The 19,308-nt window shown below is 30.9% G+C and overlaps 2 protein-coding genes across 2 annotated transcripts; both read left to right on the forward strand.

Annotated features, from left to right (window-relative positions):
• Positions 1-580: 580 nt before the first annotated feature.
• Positions 581-1,642, forward strand: LOC135131381 (glutathione S-transferase 1-like). Its single transcript, XM_064059061.1, has 2 exons — positions 581-881; positions 931-1,642. Exons 1-2 carry the CDS (start codon positions 741-743, stop codon positions 1,441-1,443), a joined length of 654 nt encoding a protein of 217 aa, XP_063915131.1. The 5' UTR covers positions 581-740; the 3' UTR covers positions 1,444-1,642.
• Positions 1,643-6,057: 4,415 nt separating this feature from the next.
• LOC135131297 (uncharacterized) lies at positions 6,058-15,289 on the forward strand. Its single transcript, XM_064058965.1, has 7 exons — positions 6,058-6,368; positions 6,413-6,616; positions 6,668-6,969; positions 7,334-7,406; positions 7,469-7,648; positions 14,665-14,868; positions 14,924-15,289. The coding sequence occupies exons 1-7, from the start codon at positions 6,228-6,230 to the stop codon at positions 15,227-15,229; spliced, it is 1,410 nt and encodes a 469-aa protein (XP_063915035.1). The 5' UTR covers positions 6,058-6,227; the 3' UTR covers positions 15,230-15,289.
• Positions 15,290-19,308: the final 4,019 nt, after the last annotated feature.

Consider the following 19,308-nt stretch of genomic DNA (forward strand, 5'->3'; position numbering starts at 1 on the left):
ATCTTTGGGAGCTCTTGTTTTGGTTTTGAAGTAATTTGAAAGAATCTTGGGGAATTCCTGTAGCTCTTATTAAAGAATCTCGGCCATCCCTTGGGTTTTTTGGTATGTAGTTTGAAAGTATCTCTGGGACCACTTATGTCTGATTATGCCTAGTTTGAATTAGTTTGAAAGAATCTCGGGGGTCCCTTTTCTTGTTTTTGAAGAAATTTGAAATAATCGCGGGAACCCTGTGTGTTTTGGTTTTGAAGTAGTTTGAAAGAAACTTGAGGACTCCATGTGTCTTGTTTTTAAAGTAATTATATATAAAATTTGGTCTCGGAGCTGTGATATACCACACCTACTGACTCCTCTAGAAAATTCCCGATTTCCCGCCAGTCCCATCCACCCCTGACATTGCAACTCTTTCATGGCATTGAAAACCTATCTAATCTCTGGAATTAACAAAAATTTTGTTCTCACGAATTTCAGTTATCACGCCATGTCATCAAGTGACGTGACGATGCAAATTGAATTTTTATCACAATCTATATTGACTCCACCAAAATATCCAAAATAATTTAATTACAAAACGTGTTGACAACACAAATAAGAAACACAGCGCAGTCACTCCCGACTTGAAGTGATCGAACAAGTTGAATAATTTATCACCGGTTCGATTTTCTGTGCAAACCCTGCAAAGGAAGGTCAATCGAAATTACTCTCATTAGTCTCTGCACTCTCGAAACGTACAGTTTAGTACCATGGCACCCACTCTATACATGATCCCCCCAAGCCCCCCAGTCAGGTCGGTCCTAATGACCGCCAAAGCCCTCGGACTAACACTGAACGAGAAAATCATCAACTTCCCAGCCGGAGAGCACCTACAACCCGAATACTTAAAAGTAAGTCAAACATTACTTTTTTTCAAAAATAGTAAGAATATTGCACCAGCTTAACCCCCAACATACCGTCCCGACCCTCGTGGACGACGACGGCTTCGCCGTCTGGGACAGCAACGCCATCAACCCTTACCTAATCGGGAAATACGCCAAAGACGACTCTTTGTACCCCCAAGATTTGCAAAAACGCGCCATCGTCGACCAACGACTCCACTTCAACGGAAGCGTCGCTTTTGGCGCAGTCGCTGGAATCGTGCGCTGCATTCTTTACGAAGGAAAGACTTGTCTGGACGACAACGACAAGACCAGAGTGGAGCAAGTGTACGCTTTTTTGGAAGCTTTTCTGGATGATGGGAAACCATGGATGGCCGGGGATTGCTTGACCGTTGCGGACTACAACCTCTACGCTACGGTGTCTGCTGGGGACGTCTTAGTACCCATCGATGGACAGAAGTACCCGAAAGTGGCTACGTGGTTCGACAAAGTCGGGAATTTACCGGAAGCCGAAGCCACTAAAAAGGGGCTAGCGATTTTTGAAAGTTTGATCAGCAGTAAGCTGCAATAATTTTGCGGTTGACTTTCATTTTTTTAATGCATTTTGACACAGCAATATTTTTGTGTTTATCTTTTATCACGTCGTGTCAATAGAAACTTCTCGTCTAAAATAATCAATGAATCACCACGTCCTATGTTTGAAGAGGCCAATGATGGGACTAAATTGTAAAGAAAAAAAACAACACTTAGTCAGAATTGTTTGATTGTTATTAAGAACCTTGAAGTGAAGGTCAATCCTAATTAATTACATTATTAGCTACATTACTCACTCATCTAGTTTGAAAGAATCTCCGGGACTCCTTGAGCTCTGCTTTTGAAGTAATTTTAAAGAATCTCGGAGTTTCCTTAGCTAGTTTTTGAAAATATTTGAAAGAATCTCGAGAACCTCTTGTGTTTTCTTTTTGAAGTAGGTTCATAGAATCTCGAGGACTCTTTGAGCTTTGTTTTTGAAGAAATATTAAAGAATCTCTAGGTTCCCTTGTCTTGTTTTTTGAGATATTTGAAAGAATCACGAGGACTCACTGTGAGTTTTGTTAAAAAATGTTGGTAATCCGTGAGTTTTTTTGAAGTATGTGGTTTGAAAGAATCTCGGGCACGCTTTGAATCTGGGTTTTGAAAGAATCTCGAGGACCCCTTAAGCTTTATTTTTGAAGTAGGCAGTTGTAAAGAATCTCTGGGTTTCCTTGTCTTGCTTTTGAAGTAATTTGAAAGAATTTCTGGAACCATTTGTGTTTTATTTTTGAAGTAATTTGAAGAAATCTCGGTGACCCCTTGTGTTTTTTGAAGTATGCAACTTGAAAATATATGCAGGACCCCTTGTGTCTAATTTTTTAAGTATCTAGTTTGAAAAAATCTCGGGGACCCCTTGAGCTCTATTTTCGAAATAATTTTGAAGAATCTCGGAGTTTCCTTGTTTTGTGTAGAAGATATGTGAAAGAATTTCGGGCACCACTTGTTTTTTGTTTTTGAAGTAAGCCAGTTTAAAAAATCTGGGGGTTTTCTTGTCTTGTTATTGCAGATAAGTATTTGAAAGAATCTCGAAGACACCCTACGGGTCTTGTTAAAGAATGTGGCTGATGAATTTTCAATTTATTTCCTTTTTGATTATAAGATTTTCGATTTTTCAAATTTTTTGCTTTCCTGTTTCTTAATTCCCAAAATACATAACTGATTTTTAAATTTTGGATTTTTCTAAATTTCGAATTTTCCATTTTTTGACTTTCGGTTTATATTTATATTTATTTTATTAAAGTAATTTTAAAAAATCTCGGAGTTTTCTTGTCTTGTTTTTGTAGACCTTTGAAAAAATCTCGAAGACACCCTGCGGGTCTTGTTAAAGAATGTCGGTGATGAATTTTCACTTTATTTCCTTTTTGATTTCAAGATTTTTCGGTTTTTCAATTCCTCGAATTTTCGATTTTTCAAATTTTTTGCTTTCCGGTTTCTTAATTCTCAAAATACATAACTGATTCATTAAATTTTGGATTTTTCTAAATTTGGATTTTTCCATTTTTTGACTTTGTTTTCGGCTTCCAATTTTCCGATATTTAAAATTTTCAAATTTTCAGTTTTTCGGTTTTCGATATTTCAAATTTTCGATTTTTCTATATTTTTATTTTTCGGTTTTCCCACTTTTCCGATTTTAGTTTTCTGAATACTTAATTTGTTGAATATTCGATTTTCTTATATTCGAAATTAGAATTTCTTTCCTTTTCGATTTCTCGATTTTTCAATTTTTCAATTTTTTCTTAATTTCTCTAGTTTTCGATTTTTTCGAATTTTTGTTTTTTCGAATATTTGATTCATCGAATGTTCTACTTTTCGATATTCGATTTATCAATTTGTTTCCTTTTCGAATTCACAATTTTTCAGTTTTTCAATTCTTCGATTTTAAATTTTTGAAATTTTCGTTTTTTTAATGTTTGCATTCTTCAGTTTTTCGAGTTTCTAGATTTTTCCCTGGTTCCTTGGGTTTTTTTTGAAGTATGTAGTTTGAAAGAGATTCGGGCACGCTTTGTGTCTGGTTTTTGAAGTACCTAAATAGTTTGAAATAATCTCGAGGATGTCTTGAACTTTATTTTTGAAGTAGGTAGTTGTAAAGAATCTCGGGGTTTCTTTGTCTTGTTTTTAAAGTAATTTGAAAGAATCTCTGGAACCATTTGTGTTTTATTTTTGAAGTAATTTGAAGGAATCTGGGGAACATCCTGTGGATCTGTTTTTGAAGTAATGAAGTAATTTGAAGGAATCTCGAGGACTTCTTGGGGGTTTTGCTCTTGAAGTAATTTTGAAAGAATCTCGGTGACCCCTTGTGTGTTTTTGATGTATGTAACTTGAAAGTATCTGCCCGACCCCTTGTGTCTAATTTTTGAAGTATCTAGTTTGAAAGAATCTCGGGGACCCCTTGAGCTCTATTTTCGAAGTAATTTTAAAGAATCTCGGAGTTTCCTTATTTTGTTTTAGAAGATATTTGAAAGAATCTCGGGCACCCCTTGTTTTTTTTTTTGAAGTATTTTTAAGGAATCTTGAGGACTCCTTTTGAGCGTTGTTTTTAAAGTAATTTTAAAAAATCTCGGGGTTTTCTTGTCTTGTTTTTGTAGACATTTGAAAAAATCTCGAAGACACCTTGCAGGTCTTGTTAAAGAATGTCGATGATGAATTTTCAATTTATTTTCTTTTTGATTTCAAGATTTTTCAGTTTTTCGATATTTCAAATTTTTGATTTTTTTATATTTTTATTTTTCGGTTTTTCTCTTTTTCAATTTTTGATTTTTCGATTTTCGGTTTTCCCACTTTTCGATTTTAGTTTTCTGAATACTTAATTCATTGAATATTCGATTTTCTTATATTCGAATTTTCAATTTCTTTCCTTTTCGATTTCTCGATTTTTCAATTTTTCAATTCTTCGAATTTTCGAATTTTAGATTTTTGATTTTTAAGTTATGCATTCTTCAATTTTTAGAGTTTCAATTATTTTCTCGAATTTTCAGATTATCAATTTTTTTCTTAATTTCTTGAGTTTTCGATTTTTTCGAATTTTTTTTTTTTTCGAATATTTGATTCATCGAATGTTCTACTTTTCGATATTCGAATTTTCAATTTGTTTCCTTTTCGAATTCACAATTTTTCACTTTTTCATTTCTTCGATTTTAAATTTTTGAAATTTTCGATTTTTTAATTTTTCCATTCTTCAGTTTTTCGAGTTTCTAAATTTTTCCCTGATACCTTGGGTTCTTTTTGAAGTATGTAGTTTGAAAGAATCTCGGGCACGCTTTGTGTCTTATTTTTGAAGTACCTAAATAGTTTGAAATAATTTCGAAGATCTCTTGAGTTCTATTTTCGAAGTAGGTAGTTGTAAAGAATCTCGGGGTTTCCTTGTCTTGTTTTTGAAGTAATTTGAAAGAATTTCGTGGACCCCTTGTGTTTTGATTTTCAAGTAGCTTGAAAGAATCTCACCCCTTGGGTTTTTTGAAGTATCTATTTTGAAAGAATCTCGAACACCCCTTTTGAAGTAATTTTAAAGAGTCTAGGGGTTCCCTTGTCTTGGTTTTGGATATATTTGAAAGAATATCGAGGATCCCATGAGCTTTCTTTTTGAAGTAAATAATTGTAAAGATTCTCGAGATTCCCTTGTCTTGTTTTTGAAGTAATTTGAAAGAATCTCTGCGATTCTTTGTTTGGTTTTGGTGGCCCCTTGGGTTTTTTTGAAGTATGATTCTCAGAATTCGTTCTCTGGCTGGTTTTTGAAGTAGTTTGGAAAAATTTAGAGGACTTTTGTGTCTGTTTTTTTAAATAATTTGAAAGAATCTCCGAGACTTTTTCTGATTAGTTTTTCAAGTAGTGGTTTTTGAAATACCTGTTTTGAAAGAATCTCGAGGACCTTTTCTGACTGGTTTTTGAAGTAGTTTGAAAGAATCTTGCAGGCTTTTTGTTTCTGGTTTTTGAAGTATGTAGTTTGAAAGAATCTGGGGGTCTTCTTGTGTGTGGTTTTCGAGGTAGTTTGAAAGAATTTCGAGGACTTTTTATGGCTGGTTTTTGAAGTAGGTTGAAAGAATCTCGAAGACTTTTTGTGGCTTTTTTGACTGGTTTTTAAAGTAATTTCATAGAATCTCGCAGACTTTATGCATCTGGTTTTAGAAGTAGTTTGAAAGAATCTCGGGGACCTCTTGTGTCTGGTTTTCGAAGTAGTTTGAAAGAATCTCGGGGACCTTTTGTGTCTGGTTTTTGAAGTAATTTGAAATAATCTCGGAATCCTTCTGTGTCTGGTTTTCGAGGTAGTTTGAAAGAATCTCGAGGACTGGTTTTTGAAGTAGTTTGGATGGTTCGAAAAAGTCGGAGGTCTGCCGGAAGCCGAAGCCTCTAAAAAGGGGCTAGCGATTTTTGAAAGTTTGATCAACAGTAAACTGCAATAATTTTGCGGTTGACCTTCACTTTTTGACTCAGCAGTAATTTTGTGTTTATCTTTTATCACGTCGTGTCAATAGAAAGTTCTCGACTAAAATAATCAATGAATCACCAGGTTCTATGTTTGAAGAGGCCGATGATGGGACTAAATTTTAAACATGTAGTTAGAATTGTTTGATTGTATATTAAGATTCAATCCTCTCTACGTAAGAACCAACCTTGAAGTGAAGGTCAGTCTAAATTGTTTCCATTATTAGTTACATTACTCACTAACTATTAAATAACAAGCACTTGAAACTATCCTGTTATCAAGTTAGAGCACTTTTCGTGATAATAAATACATCTGCACCTGTTCGGTATTATCAGTAAGTGTAATACAATACAAATTCAACCATGGCTCCTACTTTGTACATGATTGCTCCAAGCCCTCCGGTTAGGTCAGTCCTTATAACCGCAAAAGCCCTTGGAATCCAACTCCAGGAGAAAGCTGTTGATTTCCAGAAAGGGGAACACCTACAACCTGAATACTTGAAAGTAAGTCGGACCCTTTCCCTCTTCCAGTAATAACACTTTGGTAGATCAACCCCCAACACACCGTTCCAACCCTCGTGGACGATGACGGCTTCATCGTGTGGGACAGCCACGCCATCAACCCTTACCTCGTCTCAAAATACGGAAAGAACGACTCCCTCTACCCCAAAGACTTGAAAAAACGGGCCATTGTGGACCAGAGGCTCCACTTCGACTCGGGGGTGGCTTTTGCCAGAGGCATCACCATCATAGTAAGTCATTCAAACTTGGTGCGTTTCGTCCACTAATAAATTACTCATCAGGGTCAAATTCTGCGCGAAGGTAAAACCAGTTTGACGGACAAGGACAAGGAAAGTCTGACTCAAGTGTACGAATTCTTGGAGGCCTTCCTCGACGGAAAACAGTGGATGGCTGGTGACTCCGTCACCATCGCCGACTACAACCTCTACGCCACCATCTCCGGAAGCAACGTCCTCGTCCCCGTGGACTCCCAGAAGTTTCCAAAAGTGGCAGCTTGGCTTAAGAAAGTCGACGCTTTGCCTGAAGCGGAAGTGAGCAAGAAGGGGCTGGAGGTCTTCACTACCATGATGAAGAGTAAATTGCAGTAGCTGTGTTTGAATAAATTTATTACGCGACAACGAGTTTAATTATACTTGGCACCCCTACATGACCTAAATACTCAAAGCGTGCTATCAAAGGCGATTTTTCTAAGAACGGGAGTGGAAATTGTTGCGTAAAGCGAAATGAGACAGCGGTTTGGGTTATCGATGTTTGCGGATTCGTATTAGATAAGGAGTGGGTTTCCTTTGGGTTGACTCAAATCCAACATTAATTGGGTATTTTTTATCGTTAGTACAACAAACACATAAAGGAGCGGCATTTCCTGCCCCCATTCGGCCTATTATCCCGCAATTTTTGCGAAAGTTAATTAAAAGCTCGATCGAGTGGGGCAATTTGTCGCTAATTAGCCGCTTCAAAGCGCGAACGACCGATCAACTCGTAACGGGTACCGGCTACTATGAATCAATGACTCATTCACACGTTCACGAATTTTCCTCGTATCACTGCCACGGTTATAAAACCGCAGCCTGTTGACCTTATAGCACAAGTTCTGTGACCGGTGTAGTGTGAACAGCGTCACTATGGCTCCCACTTTGTATATGCTTCCGGCTAGTCCTGCTGTTCGATCGGTTCAGATCACAGCGAAAGCGATCGGGTTGCAGATGGAGGAGAAATTGGTGGATTTGAGCAAGGGGGAGCATTTGAAGCCCGAGTACCTAAAGGTAACGACAGCGGTTTGTTGAATTTCAAAGAATTTTTTAGAAATAAAGATAATTATTGTAAAGATACCCATGTCTTGGGGTCTGGAAAAACTCATAAAAAAAAGTGAAATATTTTCTTAAAATATTTTGATTTTAAATTAAAATCACCAAACCATATGTACAAGAGGCGAAAACTTTCAAAAAATCTGAGTCGTAGATTATAGTTGAACTGCGTGTATAACCGGTTGCATATATACACAACATACATGATTTTCGATTTCTCGATTTCTCGACTTTTCAGTGTTTCGATTTTTCGGTTTTTTTGATTTTTTTAATTATCGGTTTTTCGACTATACGATTTCTGGCTTTTTCATTTTTCGATATTGCAATTTAGGAATTATTCAGTACTTCAATTTTTCTGCTTTTCGATTTTTTGATTTTTCGGTTTTTAACTTTTTCAATTTTTTGATTTTTCGATTTATTATTTTTTCAACTATTGGATTTTGAAATTTATTAGATTTCTAAATTTTTCGATTTTTTGAAGATCCAATTTTTCGTTTTTTCTATTTTTCGATATTATAATTTCTCAATTTTGAAAATTTAGATTTTTCGATTCCTCGATTCCTCGATTTCTCAAATTTTCCATTTTTCACTTCTTCGATATTTCTATTTTACGAATTTTTTCGATTTTTAAATTTTCCGATTTTTCAGTTATTCGTTGTCACAAGTTTTCTATTTCTCGATATCCAAATTTTTCGATTTCATGGTTTTTCGATTTTTCGACTTTTCGGCTTTTCGATTGTTTGATATTTCAGTGTTGGAATTTTTCAATTTTTCCATTCGTCAATTTACCGATTCGTTACATTTTCGATTTCTTAGTTTTCCAGTTTCGATTCTTCGATTTTTCGATTTCTCCTTTTAGAATCTTCGGTTTTTGAAAGTTTGTCTGTCTGGATTTTTTGGCTTTTAAAATTTTCAACGTTTCGTTTACTCGGTTTAACGACACTTTGATATTTTGGATTTTTGACTTATCCATTTTTCAATGTTTTATTTTTATTTTTTTTTTATTTTAAATTTTTTTATTTTCAATATTTTACTTTTCGATTTTTCGATTTATGACTTCCAGACTTTTCGATTTGTCGATTTCTTGGTCTTTTGATGTTTCGATTACTCGATCCTTTGGTATTTGAATTTTTCTGTTTCGATTCTTTCGAATTTTTCGTCAATTCAGTTTTAGAATTTTTCAATTTCTCGATTTTTCAGTTTTTCGATTTTATTCATTTTCAATTTCCCGGTTTTTCGGTTTTGAGACTTCAATTTTTCAATTTTTCAATATTTCTATTCTTCAGTTTTCCGAATTTTTAAGTTTTTCTATTTTTTTTTTTTAATTTTGCGGTTTTTGATTTACAATTTTTCATTTTTAGGAGTTACTGATGTTTAGATTTCTTAACATCTCGGTTTTCCATTTCTGAATTATTTCATACTAGGGATTTTTCAGTTTTTCGATTCTTCAATTTCCCGATGGTTTTTTTTAATTTTTTGTTTCTTAATTTTTTTCATTTTTCATTTTTTCGATATTTTTGGAATTTTTTTAATATTTCGATTTCTCGATTTAAATTTTAGAATTTTTTTTAAATTTTTTGATTTTCAAATTTTTTGAAATGTTATTTTTTGATTTTTCAATTTTTCGATTTCTCAGTTTAACGAGGTTTTGATGATTCGATTTTTTCATTGTTCAATTACTCTTTTCCATTTTTTAATTTATTGATTTTTCGATTTCTCAAAAAAAATTCTCGATATTTCAATTTTTCATTCTTCAGTTTCTCAGTTCTTTAAATTTTCGATTTCTCAAAATTTTCAATTTTCGATTTTCTCAATTTTCCGATGTTTCGGCTTAGAATTTTTCAATTTTTCAATTTCTGACGTTTCTAACTTTTCGAGTTTTAGGTTCCTCAATTTCTCAATTAATCGATTTTTTTCGAATTTTCATTTTTTCATTTTCCCTTGTTTAATTTTTCGAGTTATCGATTTTTTGATTTTTCAGTTCTCTGATTCTTCAATTTTTCGATTATTCAGGTTTATTTTTCAATTTTTCGATTTTTTTAAATTTTCGATTTCTGGACTTCGACTTTTCCATTGTTTTATTTTTTTATGCTTCAGTTTTGGGATTTGTGAATTTTTTATTCTTCAATTTTTTTTCGGTTTTTCAGTTGGTATTTTTCGATGATGCGGTTTTTTCAATTTTTCGGTTTTTCTGTTTTTAATTTTTACGGTTTTTCAGTTCTTGGATTTTTCAATTTTTAAATTTCTCGCTTTTTAAATTTTTTCGAAACTTCAATATGTATTTCAATTTTTGAAGTTCCTATATTTTCGATTTTTCAATGTTTCAATTTCTAGTTTAATCGATATTTGTGACTTTTCAATTCTGGTAAATTTTTTGATTATTCAGTTTTTCGACTTTCCGGTTTTTCGTCTTTTTTTATTTAAATTTTTCAATTTTCAATTTTAACTTTTCTATTTTTCGATTTTGGTCTATTTCGATTTCTCGATCCTTTGATATTTCGGTTTCTCAATGTTTCAGTTTTTTAATTTTTCTATGTTCCGATTCTTCCCAATCTTTCGGCATTCCAATTTTAGAATTTTTCAATTTCTCGATTTTTCAGTTTTTCGATTTTCTAATTTTTCGATTCTTCAGAATTTTTAATTTTCCGAATTCTCAATTTTCCGATGTTTCGGTATAGAATTTTTCAATTTTTCAACTTCTGACGTTTCTAACTTTTCGAGTTTTCGGACTTTTCGCTTTCTCCATTTTTCAATTAATCACTTTTTTCGATTTTTCGACATTTCGACTTCTTGATTTTTTGATTTTTCAGTTTTCTAATTCTTCAATTTTTCGATTTTCAGTCTTGTTTTCAATTTTTTGTTTTTTTAAATTTTTTTTATTTCTCGACTTCGACTTTTCCATTTTTTGATCTTTTTATGTTTCCGTTTTGGGATTTGTCAATTTTTTTTCGATTGTTCAATATTTCAGTGTTTGTATTTTTGGATTTTTCTATGTTCCGATTCTTCCCAATCTTTCGTCATTCCAATTTTAGAATTTTTCCATTTCTCAATTTTTCAGTTTTTCAATTCCTCTATTTTTATATTTTTCAATTTTTCGATTTCTGAACTTCACGACTTTATGATGTTTCGATTTTTGAATTCTTTGTTATTTCAAATTTTCGTTTGTCCAATTTTTCAATGTTTCTATTTTCCAAATTTTCGTCATTTTAGTTTTAGAATTTTTGAATTTCTTGGTTTTTTAGTTTTAGGATTCTTCAGTTTTCCGATTTTCCAATTTTTTGATTTTTTTAATTTCCGATTTCTCGGTTTTCTGTTTTTCTACTTTTCGTTTTATCCATTTTTCGATTTTTTGATATCTCGATTTTTCCATTCTTTAAGTTTTCGATATTTTAATTTTTAATTTTCTAAGTTTTATATTCCGATTTCTCGATTTTTCTGTTGCCCAAATATTTCTATTTTTCACTTCGTCGAATTTTTATTTTTTTCATTTTTCAGTTTTTTGTTTGTTAAATTTTTGCATTTTTTTTTTTAGTTCTACATTTTTCGATTTTTCAATTCTTCATTTTCAGGAGTTTTTGATATTTCGATTTCTTGACATCGATTTATCGATTTTTACAATTTTTCAATTTGCCGATTTTTATACATAGGTACTTCTCGATTTTTCAAATTTTCGATTTCCCTATTTTTTTCAACAGTTCATTTTCTGGATTTTTAAATTTTTCGATGTTGTGACGTTTCAATTGCTCGATCTTTCGAGTTTTCGGATCTCCATTTTTCGATTTCCCAATTTTTAGATTTATGGATTTCCCGACGTTTCGAGTTCTCGATTACTCGATTTTTTAATGTTTCAATTGCTTAATGTTCCAGTTTTAGAATTTTTCAATTTCTCGATTTTTCGGTTTTGCAATTCTTTAATTTTTCTATTTTTCAATTTTGCGATTTCTGAACTTCCCGACTTTTTGATGTTTCGTTTTTTGAATTTTTTGATGTTTCGATTTTACGTTTTGTGAGATTGTCGATTTTTCGTCTTTTTGATTCTTCGATTTTTCTTTTTTTTTCTATTTTTGTTTTTCCAATTTTTCGATGTTTTGCTTTTCCAAATTTTCGTCATCTTAGGTTTAGAATTTTTTAATTTCGTGGTTTTTCAGTTTAAGGATTCTTCAATTTTCCAATTTTTCAATTATTTTAAATTTCGATTTCTCGGTTTTTTGATTTTTATACTATTCGATTTATCCATTTTTCGTTTTTTTGATATCTCGATTTTTCGATTCTTTCAAGTTTTCGATATTTTAATTTTTCATTTTTTAAATTTTAGATTTCGATTTCTCGATTTTTCTGTTCTCTGATATTTCTATTTTCAATTCGTCGAATTTTTAAATTTTTGATTTTTCAGAGTTTTGTTTTTTCAATTTTTCCATTTTTTTTTTTAATTTTACACTTTTCGATTTTTCAATTCTTCATTTCTACGAGTTTTTTATGTTTAGATTTCTTGACATCTCAAGATTACAATTTTACAATTTGGGGATTTTTAGATTTCTTGATTTTTCAAATTTTCGAGTTCTTTATTTTTTTCAACAGTTCAATTTCTGGATTTTAAAATTTTTCGATTTCTCAATTTTTCGATTTATGGACTTCCCGACTTTTCGAGTTCGGGATTTATCGATTTTTCAACTTCTTGATTTTTCGATTTTTCGGTTTTCCAATTTTTCGATGTTTCGATTTTCCAAATTGTCGTCATTTTAGTTTTAAAATTTTGTAGTGTCTTGGTTTTTCAGTTTTAGTTTCCGAATATCCAATTTCTGGATTTAATTTCGGATTTCTCGGTTTTTCGATTTTTCTATTTTTCGATTTATCTATTTTACGATTTTTCGATTTCTCGATTTTTCTGTACATCGATATTTCTATTTTTCAAATTTCGAATTTTTAAATTTTTGATTTTTCAGTTTTTGTTCAATTTTTTCATTTTTCTTTAATTTTGCACTTTTCGATTTTTACAATTTTTCAATTTGCCGATTTTTAGATTTCTAAATTTTTCAAATTTTCGATTTCTCTATTTTTCGATTTCTGGACTTCTCGACTTTTCAATTCTGGATGTTTCGGTTTTTGAATTTTTCGATGTTTCGATTTTTCGTTTTCTGAAATTTTCGATTTTTCGACTTTTTGGTTCTTCGATTTTTCGTTTTTTTCTATTTTTCGTTTTTCCAAATTTTCGATGTTTCGATTTTCCAAATTTTCGTCATTTTAGGTTTAGAATTTTTTAATTTCGTTGTTTCTCAGTTTAAGGATTCTTCAATTTTCCAATTTTCCAATTTTTAATTTTTTTAAATTTTGATTTCTCGGGTTTTTGATTTTTATACTATTCCATTTTTCCATTTTTCGATTCTTTCAAGTTTTCGATATTTTAATTTTTCATTTTTTAAATTTTAGATTTCGATTTCTCGATTTTTCTGTTCTCTGATATTTCTATTGTCAATTCGTCGAATTTTTAAATTTTTGTTTTTTCAATTTTTCCATTTTTTTTTTAATTTTATACTTTTCGATTTTTCAATTCTTCATTTTTATGAGTTTTTTATGTTTAGATATCTTGACATCTCAAGATTACAATAATACAATTGGGGGATTTTTAGATTTCTTGATTTTTCAAATTTTCGAGTTCTTTATTATTTTCAACAGTTCAATTTCAGGATTTTAAAATTTTTAGATTTCTCAATTTTTCGATTTATGGACTTCCCGATTTTTCGAGTTCTGGATTTATCGATTTTTCAACTTCTTGGTTTTTCGATTTTTCGTTTTTTCAATTTTTCGATGTTTCGATTTTTCGTTTTCTGAAATTTTCGATTTTTCGTTTTTTCAATTTTTCGATGTTCCGATTTTCCAAATTTTCGTCATTTAGTTTCAGAATTTTTTAATTTCTTGGTTTTTCAGTTTTAGTTTCCAATTTTCCAATTTTTCGATTTTTTAGTTTTCAATTTCTCGGTTTATCGATTTTGAGACTTTTCGACTTTTCAATATTTCACATTTTTGACATCTTCGATATTTCTGTTTTTTGGTTCTTCGAATTTTTAAATTTGGCGATTTTTATATTTCTTGATTTTTCAAATTTTGGATTTCTCAATTTTTTTCAACAGTTTGATTTCTGGATTTTTAAATTTTTCAATATCTCCATTTTTCGATTTATGGACTTTTCGACTTCTCGAGTTCTCGATTTCTCCATTTTTTGATGTTTCGATTCTTGAATTTTTCGGTTTTTCAATTTTTCCATGTTTTGATCTTCCGTTTTCTGAGATAGATTTATGGTTTTTCGATTTTTCGTTTTTCCAGTTTTTCAATGTTTCCATTTAAACACTTTCGTCCTTTTAATTTTAGAATTGTTTAATTTCTTGGCTTTTCAGTTTTACTTTCCAATTGTCCAATTTCTCGATTTAATTTTGAATTTCTCGGTTTTTAGATTTTTCTACTTTTCGATTTATCTAGTTTTCGATTTTTTTTTATAATTTTAATTTTCTTTTTTTTTTAATTTTCGATTTCGATTTCTGGATTTTTCTGTTCCTCGATATTTCTGTTTTTGAGTTCGTCGAATTTTTAAATTTTTCATTTTTCAGTTTTTTGTTTTTTCAATTCTTTCATTTTTTAAATTCATGTTTTGGTGTTTTGATGTCTTGACATCTTGGTTTTTTCCGACTTTTGCAATTTATCGACTTTCCAATTTTTAGATTCCCCGATTTTTCAAATTTTCGATTTCCCATTTTTCCACAGTTAAATTTCTGCATTTTTAAATTTTTCAATATTCTATTTTTCTGTGTTGTGACGTTTCGATTTTCAATTTTTTTAATTTTTCGATTTTTTTTTATCCGGACGCATATTTTTCTAGAAAAAAACTCAAAAAAGTGAGATGAATGTTGAGTCTGAGTACTGAGTCAAAATGTATAACTGGTTGCATATGTACACAACATAAATAATTTTTTTGTTTATAGCTTAACCCACAACACACAGTTCCCACCCTTGTGGACGACGACGGTCTTACCATCTGGGACAGCCACGCCATCAACGCCTACTTGGTTTCAAAATACGCCAAAAACGACTCTCTCTACCCCAAAGATCTGGCAAAACGCGCCATAATAGACCAACGACTACATTTCGACAGTGGGGTAGCATTCCCAGCCGGAGCCAGAATTACCGTAATTACCATCCAATTCTCTCTTAACTTCCAGTTCTTACCATAAATTTTTTCAGGCCGCCATCCTTCGAGCGGGGAAAAAATCCATCGACGATTCCGACAAAGAAAGCGTAAACGCTGTGTACGCCTTCCTGGAAGCCTTCCTCGAAAAGAAATCCTGGATGGCTGGAGAGTCCGTCACCATCGCTGACTACAACCTGTACGCCACGGTCACCACTTTGAACGTCTTGGTACCTCTCGATGGGCAAAAGTACCAGAAGTTGTCTGCTTGGGTGAAGAAAGTCGACGGGTTGTCGGAAGCTGAAGCTAACAAAAAGGGGATCGCTGGGTACGAAGCCATGATCAAGAGTCTGTTGGCTTAGATGTTCTAATACTAGTGTGTATATATTTATATTTAATAAATACGATTTTTCTCCCAACAAGTCTATTCACCAAAACTAGGTTATCCCGTACACAAAATTAATTTCGCCTTCTAAACAACCCCTAGTTATAATTCAACAATACCCGTTAGAACCCATCCACATAATTCACAAACCCGCCCGAACTTTCCCCTCTCCAACTACGTTATTAAAATTTCAAATCCCTTTTAGCCTTCATTATAACAAATCCTCCTCCAGGTTAGCGCAATAACATATCACAATGACAACCCTCCATTTCCATAAAGCCTCTAAAGCTCCGCCACACAATTAAACAATAGTTTGACACAACGTTCCCTAATCAAAATCGTTCCCGAAATACAAATCCCCGAACCGCCGCCAGCCGAGGCAAAATAAGTAAGTATTTGCACACGAAATGTGTTTCTTTTTTTTCACAAAGCGCGTCCCGAAAAATGTATTTTTGCCAGATTACGGGGCTACATTAAGCGAGTTCGTCGAAAGGTTTTCTGTATTTGGAGGAAAATTCAATTTCGGCTGGAATGAGATTCGAATGTGAGGCGAAATTAAATTAAGAGGAATGATGGGGCAGGGCTGGAGTGCGGTTTGCATGCTGATTTGGTGGATTATTTTTCGTTTTTGAATTGATTATTGGTGGTGTTTACGTTATTTGTTTATTTTATGTTTTCAGTACAATTCTTGCGGTTAGTTTGGATAGATTGTATGATATTAACACTGAGAAAAAAATGAAAAAAATGAAAAATTGAGAAATTGTTTCAAATCGAAAATTGAGTAATAAATAATAATCTGAAAAATCCCAAAACTGAAATTTCGAAAAATTGAAAAATGAAAAATCGGAAAATCAAACAATCGAAATTGAAAAATTCGATGAACCGAAAAATCAAAAGTTGAACAACTGAAGATGTGTAAAATTGAAACATTGGAAAATCGAGAAGTCGAACAATGGAAAAATCAAAAATCGTTAGTTGAGAAATCGAAAAATTGAAAATTTAGAAACTCAAAAATTGGAAATGTGAAGAATAGAAATACATATTTAAAAACGGTAAACTTGAACTGAAACATCGGAAAATTGAAGAATAGAAAAATCGAGAAATTATAAAATTGAAGTATAAAAAATTGAAAACTCCCAAAACTGAAATATCAAAAAATTGAGAAAACGAAAGTTGAAAAATCGATAAATCGAGAAATTGACAATCAAAACATTGAAACATCGAAATCAAAAAATTGAAAAATTCGAAAAATTGAAAAATTGAAATATCGAAAAATCGAAAAATCTAAATGCAGAAAAATAAAAAACTAAAAAGCAAAAAAATGAAAAGTTATAAATTGAAAAAGTGATCAATCGAGAGACTGAACGATCAAAGCTCGATAAATCGGGAAATCAGAACACTGAAGAATCGAAAAATTTAAAACAATGAAAAATTAAAAAATCGAAAATATGAAAAAAGAAAAATTGGAAAACAGAGAATTTAAAACTTAGAAATCGAAAAACCGATGGATTGAGAAATCGAAACATTTGAAAAATTGAAATGAAAAATCGAAAAATCGAAAAAGTAAACTATCGCCACATCCAAAAATCCATAAGTCAAAAATCGAAAAGTGGAAAAATTCAAAAATCTAAAATTTAAAAACCAAAAAACGAAAAATCGAAACTCCGAAATTTAAAAAATCGAAAAATCGGATAACCGAAAAATCAAAAATCAAAATATCGAGAAATCGAGAAGTTGAAAAGTCGAAAAATTGATAAATCGAGGAATTGAGAGTCAAATCATGGAAAGATCCAAATCTTGATAAATCGAGAAGTCGAAAATCGAAAAGTGGAAAAATTCAAAAATCTAAAATTCAAAAACCGAAAAATCGAAAAATCGGAACTCCGAAATTTAAAAAATCGAAATCGGGTAACCGAAAAATCGATACTTCGAAAAAGACTCCAGAAGTCGAAAGTCGAAAAATTCAAAAATCTAAACTTTAGAACCCGAAGAAGCGAAACTTTGAAATTTAAAAAATCGAAAAATCGGTTAACCGAAAAATGGAAACTTCGAAAAAGTATAAAATCGAAAAACCAAGAAATCGAAAATCAAAAGATCGAGAAATCGAGAAGTCAAAAAGTCGAAACATTGAGAAACCCAAAAAAATTGGCCAAAATCGAAATAACGAAAATTGAAAAATTTAAATTAAAAAAATTGAAAATTCTAAAAACTGAAAAATGCATAAATCGAGTAATTGAGCAATCAAAAAATCGAAACATCAAAATCTCGTTAAATCGAATAATCGAAAAATTGAAAATTCGAAAAAATGGGAAATCAAAAAATTTAAAAACCGAAAAATCTAAAACAGACAATCCCAATTGAAAAAATTGAAGATTCTAAAATTTAAATCGAGAAAGCAAAAAATCTAAGAATCGAAATATTGAAAAATCCCAAAACAAATATCAAAAATTGAAAAATGAAAAAAAATTAAGAATTGAAAAATTGAAGTAAGTACCCAAAACAGAAACATCAGAAAATTGAAAAATCGAAAATTTAACGAATCGGGAGAATGAAGAATCGAAAAACTAAAAAATTCCAGCACTGAAATTTCGAAAAATTGAAGATTTTCGAGAAATGGAAAACTGAAATATTGAAAAATTGAAAAGCTGAAGTCTCAAGAAATCGAAACATCAAAACTTCGTAAAAATGAAAAATAGTAAGTCGAAAAGTGTAAAATTAAAATAAATTAAAAAATTGAAAAATCAAAGTCCCAAAATCGAAAAACCGACAAATCGAAAAATTGGAAAATCGGAAAATAGAAGAATCCGAAATTGAAAAACCGTGCAATGGGAAAATTCTAAAACTGAAATGATGAAAATTTGGAAAATCGAAAAATTCAAAAATCGAAATATCAAAAAATTAGGAAAATGAAAAAATTGATGAACCGAAAACTGAAAAATCGAGAATTTGAGAAATTTTAAAACGAAAATAACAAAAAATTCGGAAGAATCGGAACACAGAAAAAATCAAAAACTAAAAGATCGGGAAATCGAAAAGTCTGGAAGTCGATAAAGCGGAAGTCTGGAAGTCGATAAATCGAAAAATAGGCAAGAATCGAAAAATTCAAAATTAAAAATTGAAAAATTTAAAGTAAAAAAATTTTAAAAGTCAAAAAAATTAAAGATGGATAAATCGAGTAATTGAACAATAAAAAAATCGAAACATCAAAATTTAATAAATACTAAAATGGAAAACCTGAGAAACCAAAAAAAAATCGAAAAGGTATAAACTGAAAAACTGGTAAATCGAGAAACTGCAGAAACAAAATAACTAGGAAATTAAGAAAAATTTTAAAAATTAAAAATTAAAAAATCCAACATCTAAAACGGAGAAATCGAAAAATCGAAAGATTAAGAAATTGAAACATTTGAAAAATTCGAAAAACTTGAAAAATTGAAATATTGAAGAACTGAAATGAAAAATCGAAAAATCGAAAAATCTAAAATTTAAAAATCAAAAAATGGAAAAATCGAAAAATCGAATACTCGAAGAATCAAAATATTGAAAAATTCCAAAGTTGAAATATTGAAAAACTGAAAAATGGAAGAAAAACTGATGAATAGAAGAACTGAAAAATCTGAAAAATTGAAATATCCAAAAGCTGAGAATCTAAAAAATTGAAAATTCAAAAACCTAAAACATTGAAAAATTGAAGAATTGAAGAAATGAAAAATCGAAAAACTGGGAATTTATAAAAGTCAACGCTGAAAAATTGAAAAATCGAAATATTTAAAAATCATAAAATTAATGCGGAGAAAAATTGAAAAAACGTAAAACATCCGAAAATTAAGAAACTGCAAAATCCAAAAAATTGAATAATAAATAATCTGAAAAATTCCAAAAGTGAAATTTCGAAAAATTGAAATATTAGAGAAAAACTGAAAAATGGAGAAACTGAAAAATTTTAATACTGAAATATCCAAAACCTGAGAAATTAAAAAAATTGAAAGATTCAGAAATGAAAAAGTTAAAAAAGTGTAGTAAAATCAAAACGTTAAAAAATTGAAAAATCAAAAA

The sequence above is a fragment of the Zophobas morio genome, unplaced genomic scaffold, assembly GCF_036711695.1.
Source record: "Zophobas morio isolate AGI-343-1 ecotype UQ-CSIRO unplaced genomic scaffold, CSIRO_AGI_Zmor_V1 ptg000020l, whole genome shotgun sequence".
Classification (NCBI taxonomy): Eukaryota; Metazoa; Arthropoda; class Insecta; order Coleoptera; family Tenebrionidae; genus Zophobas; species Zophobas morio.

What these genes read in the sequence shown, in the direction of transcription:
- LOC135131381 (XM_064059061.1), top strand. Translation starts at nt 741, where the DNA reads ATGGCACCCACTCTATACATGATCCCCCCAAGCCCCCCAGTCAGGTCG. An exon ending in TACAACCCGAATACTTAAAA is followed by an intron (nt 882 to 930) that starts GTAAGTCAAACA and finishes ATATTGCACCAG; the next exon opens with CTTAACCCCCAACATACCGT.
- LOC135131297 (XM_064058965.1), top strand. Translation starts at nt 6,228, where the DNA reads ATGGCTCCTACTTTGTACATGATTGCTCCAAGCCCTCCGGTTAGGTCA. An exon ending in TGAAGCCCGAGTACCTAAAG is followed by an intron (nt 7,649 to 14,664) that starts GTAACGACAGCG and finishes TTTTGTTTATAG; the next exon opens with CTTAACCCACAACACACAGT. An exon ending in CAGCCGGAGCCAGAATTACC is followed by an intron (nt 14,869 to 14,923) that starts GTAATTACCATC and finishes AAATTTTTTCAG; the next exon opens with GCCGCCATCCTTCGAGCGGG.